The sequence below is a fragment of the Formica exsecta genome, unplaced genomic scaffold, assembly GCF_003651465.1.
Source record: "Formica exsecta isolate Colony F162 unplaced genomic scaffold, ASM365146v1 scaffold443, whole genome shotgun sequence".
Lineage (NCBI taxonomy): Eukaryota > Metazoa > Arthropoda > Insecta > Hymenoptera > Formicidae > Formica > Formica exsecta.
The window spans coordinates 316,591-323,601 of record NW_021851667.1 but is presented as its reverse complement, the minus strand read 5'-3'; the positions used below and the strand labels follow the sequence as shown (position 1 = coordinate 323,601).

Here is a 7,011-nt window from a genome sequence, read left to right as displayed (position 1 = left end):
TATATATATACATACGCTAATTTCTAAAATATTTATTTAAAAAATTACTGCATATCTCTTAAAATTAATTATTTATTAAATTAATATACGCTAAACGCGATAAATATGTCACGGTAATACTTTTCAAATCAGCATATGAATTTTTCTTAGGGACTGTAATATTCTGAGAATAAAGAAACAAATGTTTTCCGTTCTGTCCAGTATATTCACACACATGAAAAGGCAAGAGTAACAGAATCCGCGAACAACACAAAAGGAGCTATTTTACTAATTTAATTACAAGTCGACAAGAACATATCGTGTGTCTACGTGAGATTGCTTTATAAAAGGCAAATACCACACGTGAAAAACATCTAACACAAAGCATCTAACTAAAATAAAGAAAAAAAAAAGTGTATTCCCTCGTTCTTCTATAATAAGGAAATAAAAGATTGTTGTAATATTTCACCGTAACAGGGAACTTTGCTTTTAACATTATTATCTCATTCGATATTATAATATAGTATATAATCGATATAATATCGGCAAAATAACGAAAATGATCAAAAGAATTACAATATATCGCTTAAGAACGAAATATAAAAAACATAAGAGGATTCATAAAGGGATTTTTCCGAAATTTTAATGATTGCCCTAATCTCTTTCAGTCCAAGATCAAACAAAATTAGACAGCAAATTCCAGTCGGATGAGCTACATGCATTCAGATGCAATCACAACGTATGTGCGTGCACAAGTGTGTAGGTGTATGTGAGACGAACAAAAGCGTAGAAGCTGCACTCGACTTTTAGCGATTTACGAAGCAGGTGTCGGATTAAAAGCAGAATTAATTAACTCGCGTGCATGTGCACTCCACCTGCTCGTGTGTAAGTATGTACGTGTATGTATGTGAACACGCGCATGCTATCGATATTTTATTCGCACGTCGTTGCATCGGCGATCGCAATGAACAAAAGAGATCAATCATCCATTTCATTCGATTTCGCGGCGAGATTGTGCGCGACTCTTTTTTTTTTGTCAGATGAAAAATACATGCCCAACGCGGCTTACGCACGATCAGTGATGTCTGTACCTGTAAATGCTTTGTAACGCGATGTGTCGCAAACGGATGAAAGAGAAATTTCAATAAAAGATTTTGTATTTGATATTGAACTTGGAACTGATCTTACCCTAATCAAGATTTCACTACGAAGCAAACTTTCGATATATCTCATAAATTCGAGAGAATAAATAGATAACAAAATTTATTAGTTAATTTAATAAATTTATTTTCATTAATTTAAAAAAATTGTGATAGAAATTTCATTCAAAGTTCGATCGCTTTTTTTAGACATTAAATATTTCTATTTAATGTTTAAAAAAAAAGAAATTTAATTTCGGTTAAGAAACGATTTCTACTCGAAATCGTATGAAAGAGTATACATATAGAAACAAGTTGAGTCAAATTAGGATTAAAGCAAAATTAACATTCTTCATTTTCCAAAACTTTTTTGTGCAAAAGAAAAAGTTTGTACGCACAAATATTAAAGACAAATCTGAATCTTTTTTTTTTTTAGTTTTGAAAAAGCTGAATGTGTTACGTATTTGTTACACACTTTGCATAATTTCGCGACATCCCTGTATTGAAAACAATATGGGAAGAGAACATTGCTTTTATATATGTAAATTCTTTTATAAACGTAAGTTTTGCGTCGGAGAATAATAGCTTAACGGTGCGTTAGTATAAATAATATTGCAAACGTCGCTATAACATTTACGTACAAAAGCACTTAACATTTCGAGAACCACGCACTCGGATATCCGTGGCATTCGACTCGAAGCATCGGGCGAGCCCAGTGAACGCATAATGGAAACGAAGCACAAGTGGATCGATAAACGCAATCAGACCGTCGACGAGAACTATATCGTCCGTGTGTCTGAATTAATTATTTCGACTAGTCCTGTTTCTTTTGCCGAATCCTTATTTAAATATGTTGTCGTTTTAAAACTGTCACAAAGGTAATGTTTGTTATTGTCAGGAAGAGAGTAGGGGAATGGCAAGACAAGTGTATTTTAAGCAAGATCTCTTGTTTCAAATTCAGAGAGTTGTCGGATTAAATTACGTATGCGATTAAATGACGTTAGATTTCTGTCAATGGCTGTTTCTTGAAGCGTGAAAACTAAATGTTTGCACGCATGACCAAGACAGTGATATAGTGACGCGACGCGTTTGACAATGTTAAACGCGTAATATGCATATATTTGGCAGAGAAATTGCAATTGCCCGGTCGGCGCCCGGCGTCCTACGAAAATTTATAAATGCAAATATATATATATACATACGTACAACACCCATACAAGAGAACGTGTTTTCTGTCTGTATAATTACGAGTTACGAGCATGCTAATGTCAAATCTCGCAAAAATCGTGGGAGAAAACGTGCTCTTGCAACAATGTCGTAATTCGCAATAATGTCATCCGGCAAAAAAAGCGTTGTTATTTCTTCTACCGACTTTAGCTAACGCGAATATCAAATAAAGAGAGAGCGATATTATTTGACGTATATATATTAAACGTATATATTATTCGATCAAAGTAAAAAATGTTAAAAGCACAAAATATTTTACTTTCTCATATTTTAATTTTAATAATTATTTAATTCTCAAAATATTTGAAAATAGAGAGAGAGAGAGAGAGAGAGAGAGAGAGAGAGAGAGAGAGAGAGAGAGAGAGAGAGAGAGAGAGAGAGAGAGAGAGAGAGAGAGAGAGAGAGAGAGAGAGAGAGAGAGAGAGAGAGAGAGAGAGAGAGAGAGAGAGAGAGAGAGAGAGAGAGAGAGAGAGAGAGAGAGAGAGAGAGAGAGAGAGAGAGAGAGAGAGAGAGAGAGAGAGAGAGAGAGAGAGAGAGAGAGAGAGAGAGAGAGAGAGAGAGAGAGAGAGAGAGAGAGAGAGAGAGAGAGAGAGAGAGAGAGAGAGAGAGAGAGAGAGAGAGAGAGAGAGAGAGAGAGAGAGAGAGAGAGAGAGAGAGAGAGAAGTCTATTTAAGTAGATTATTGTAAATAAATAATTAATTAATCATCTTATGCAATATATGTTAATACACATTTTAATCTGTAAATACTGATTTGCATAATTTATCCAATTTGTTAAAGGTTAAGATTTATTAAAAAAGTGTTGTATATACTTTTTTGACTTCAAGACTCTATATCTGATAATTTATTCAAAAAATGAATACAACTAGTTTTAAGCAACGAAATATTCACTAACACTCTTGCGTTTTTTCCTTTCATTTTTTTGACACCCTAAAAAATTTAAGTTATAAATTAGAGTTGCAAATTATATACAACCCACGCTACTACATTTTATTTAATTGCGATAAGAGACCAAGAGTTGCGTTCACACAAATAATTGGATAAATCTTAAGTTCTAAATCTGAATAAAATAAAGTTCTATACAAGATACGCGCGTAGTCTGTGATTTACAAAGTCAGGAAACTGTATAAGAGAGTCAATGTGAAAGATAAAGATAAAAAAGTTTGATCCGCGCTGTTATTACGCTGTATAGTAAATGGCGACGTTAATTGCTCGGAGCAAAAGAGCTCGCAATCGGAATTATGAAATGTCTACTTTCTTAGATCTTATTGCAGTTATTCATTTCAGAGGAGTGGGAAAGGAAGCGTGCGATTTCTTCATGAAGAAACGTTAAATTGAAAGACTAATCTAAAAAAAAAGGAATGCGAGCGTACAATTATATACAATCGGTTGATTAAAGCCAATCAATTCTTATTCGCGCTGATAAATTATACAATGAATTGTATTAATACTATATATATATATATAGAGAGAGAGAGAGAAATAGTTTTCCTCTCTTTCTCCTTTTCCCTTTCTTCTTATATTTTAAAGCATCGTGTTATAATTTTTTTTATTATTGTCAAAAAGTTTATAAATTTTTTACTCATCCTTATATCATATTTTTTAAATGTCTCAAGGAATTTCTCTCCACCAGGTAAAATAAATTTATTTATTCTCTCTTTTTCACCTCCTCTTACCAAATAATTATGTGGAAAATTAAATTTAATAGCAGCAGAGTTAGTAATAAACTAAATTTAAGGAAATTTTATATTTGAAAAAGACAAGAATGGCGCGTGTGCGCACAATAACGATTGTAACTAATATACATATATAAGGCTCCCCTCCTTAATCGACATAACTATTATATTACTTGCGATAATCTAATCAAACTTATAGCAAGCGTAACTTTCTCAATTAGTGCGACTATTGATTTATACCTTCTCGTGAAAATCGCGTTTGATCCACTCGCCATTCAGTATCATCGTCTGCCATTCGTCTACACGTAACAACCGTAGATCCGCTCTATTCGATCGTACACTTCGACTCTGGAAACAAAATCTGTATTATTTTCAACTGCATTTCTCTTATTTTATCGCAGAATTCTTTACTAGTGCCATTAAAGAGGACAAAAAGCTAAGTGTATGGAAAAAGAATGCGTGACGACAAAATGAAAGTACAAAAAAAGTACAGGTTTCGAAAAGCTGCAAAAAAAAAATGGCACAATATATATTATGTAAAATCGCAACTTTCTTGTATTTTACAAAACAAAAATCCGCGTGAAACAATTTTCCGTTATATAATTATAATTAACATTACTTGCTCAGTCCTTCCTAATCGAAGAACGGACGCTACGGATGGACTGTTTGATAATACAATACAGGAAGGTTAAATGTGAGATTTCTAGAATTGCATTATCTTTTTACCAGTAGAATTGAAGCTGTCACGACTTGAATTAGTCCAGTCTCCCTCCATTGCAAACGATCCGGGAAAATTATTTACTTTGCGCACTTATTATTACGAACAGGAGGTATGCAAATCACTTTCGCGCCTATTAAACAGTACCGCAACTTTACAAACATTAACGTCGAACAATTTGAAATAATCGTAACGTAAAAAAAAAAACCCGTGTGGCGCCCTCGTACGAACATTTTATTTATCGTTTATACCAGCGCGTCGATAACTGGAAAATTTATCGTACCGACGATCGCAACAACGTATCGGATATTTAGACAGATTTAAAAATACAATATATGTAAAAAATTATGATTTTTAACACGCATTATATTAATAGAAATATTATTCGATAAAGGCGACACAAGAAATAAATACGACAAGTTTACATTCGATTTTGTATCAAATAATTCGCCATGTTTGTTATGAATTCACAATGTCGTGACATCTCGTCACGATAAACAAGACTAGTTTATTCATGAATGATATCGGGATCGCTTTCACTAAACGCAATGTTCCGTTATTATGAGTAATCAACGCTATTTCGAACTATCAAAATATGGCAGAGTACAACGTCAAAAATAGCAACACCGACAGATTGTCAGAGTCCGAGATGAAACAGAAAACGATTGACAGGGCACCTTTTCGAAACTTGAAAATTAGTGACTCCAGAATATTAAATACGCTTGAGGGTAGAAGAAAGTGTGAACTCTGTTGTAAATCGCGCAAGTTCTTCTGTTACACTTGTTGCGTGCCCGTCATTGACAATTCGTATTTTCCATGGGTGAAGGTAGACCGATTAAAAGTTATATATGTGACTGACTTTGCTTAATTTATAATAAAATTTGAGCTGTAGTTTTTTGCCTTTTAGCTGCCAATTAAAATCGACATCATTAAGCATGCTCATGAGATAGACGGGAAGAGTACTGCTATTCACGCTGCGATACTTGCACCAGAGGATGTAAAAATCTATACATATCCCGATTTTCCAGATATATCAGATAAAGAGGAAGTAAGAGGAAGAGTAACAATCTATTCTAAAGTCTTGCGATTCTTGCGAATTATTATTAACTTAAGGAATTGTCATCTCTTAGACTGTTTTAATCTTTCCTAGCAAAAGTGCGCAGACTGTAAGCGTAGAGGCTCTCTTTACAAAGAAGAAAGGGAAGAATGATACTTCAGCAAATGGAACCGAGACTGTATTTCCTATAAAAAGGGCCATTTTCATCGACAGCACATGGCAGCAAACCAAAGCAATATATAAAGACCCAAGATTGAGAGGTATACATTAAAAGAGAATCCATTTTCTATACAATTCAACTAAGAGAACATTTTTTAGATCGTTATAAAACTTGCAACTTTTGCAGAACTACGTTGCGTCATTTTAAAATCGAGGATCTCTCAATTCTGGCGTTACCAAAAGAAAAGTCCAAGATGGTACTTGGCGACGATTGAAGCAATTCATCAATTTTTAGTGGAGCTACACACGTGTGCTCTCAAAGCAGAAGAATACCCTGATATACATAGGTCTATGTTGAATGGAAAACAGGAATCTATAACTAATAACAAGGAAACGGAAGAATGTGGAGAAATTAATCAAAAGTATCATGGACAATACGATAATCTTTTATACTTTTTCAAGTATATGTATGATAAAATTCACTCGATATACGATCACGATCAATTAAAGGCTTATAAAAGGCCACTCGCGTGAAACTATTTTATCTCTTAATAAATTCTTTTGCATAGAAAAAAATTACGTTTGGTCAAACAACTTTGCTTATATTATTTCTACAGATGATTTACGAAATTAAAACATTGAGAATATTATTCCTTTATAATTCGACATTAAAAATGTGAAAGATACCGAACTAGACGTAATTTTGTTACTTTTATGTTAAGTCATTCAAGAGATTTTGGAGATTATTTCTTTTCTAAACATATATATACACGATAAAAAAAAAAATTACATTTTTCAAAAGGAGAGAGAGAGAGGGAGAGATACTTGAAAATATTTCAACTCTTTTTCGTGTCTCGATTGCATGGGATACAAATTAGTTAATCTAAGTAAATGTTTATTCTGCACAGCATTGTGATAAAAAAAAAAAAGATAAACAAAAATATATATCTCCTTTGCGCCGGCAATCAATGTTTACTTTCATGTAAGGGAGGGACAACGCACGACGCGCGGAATGGTCCTAACCTAAACACGAGGGAGGCGGCACGGCGCGACGAT

The 7,011-nt window shown here is 33.6% G+C and overlaps 2 protein-coding genes across 2 annotated transcripts in view; one reads left to right on the top strand and one right to left on the bottom strand.

The window, feature by feature from the left end:
- LOC115240630 (diuretic hormone 44) overlaps positions 1 to 4,868 on the bottom strand; it is a 33,919-nt gene extending 29,051 nt beyond the window's left edge. Inside the window, exons 1-2 of the mRNA XM_029815893.1 lie at positions 4,748 to 4,868; positions 4,262 to 4,369 (exon numbers count right to left, since the gene is read on the bottom strand). Of these exons, the coding sequence (XP_029671753.1) occupies positions 4,262 to 4,306 (45 nt within the window). The 5' untranslated portion in view covers positions 4,307 to 4,369; positions 4,748 to 4,868. The remainder of the gene's footprint in view (positions 1 to 4,261; positions 4,370 to 4,747) is intronic.
- A 197-nt stretch (positions 4,869 to 5,065) lies between these two features.
- Positions 5,066 to 6,871, top strand: LOC115240674 (DTW domain-containing protein 1). The gene is made up of 4 exons (XM_029815967.1): positions 5,066 to 5,565; positions 5,647 to 5,787; positions 5,870 to 6,056; positions 6,143 to 6,871. The coding sequence occupies exons 1-4, from the start codon at positions 5,335 to 5,337 to the stop codon at positions 6,487 to 6,489; spliced, it is 906 nt and encodes a 301-aa protein (XP_029671827.1). The 5' UTR covers positions 5,066 to 5,334; the 3' UTR covers positions 6,490 to 6,871.
- Positions 6,872 to 7,011: the final 140 nt, after the last annotated feature.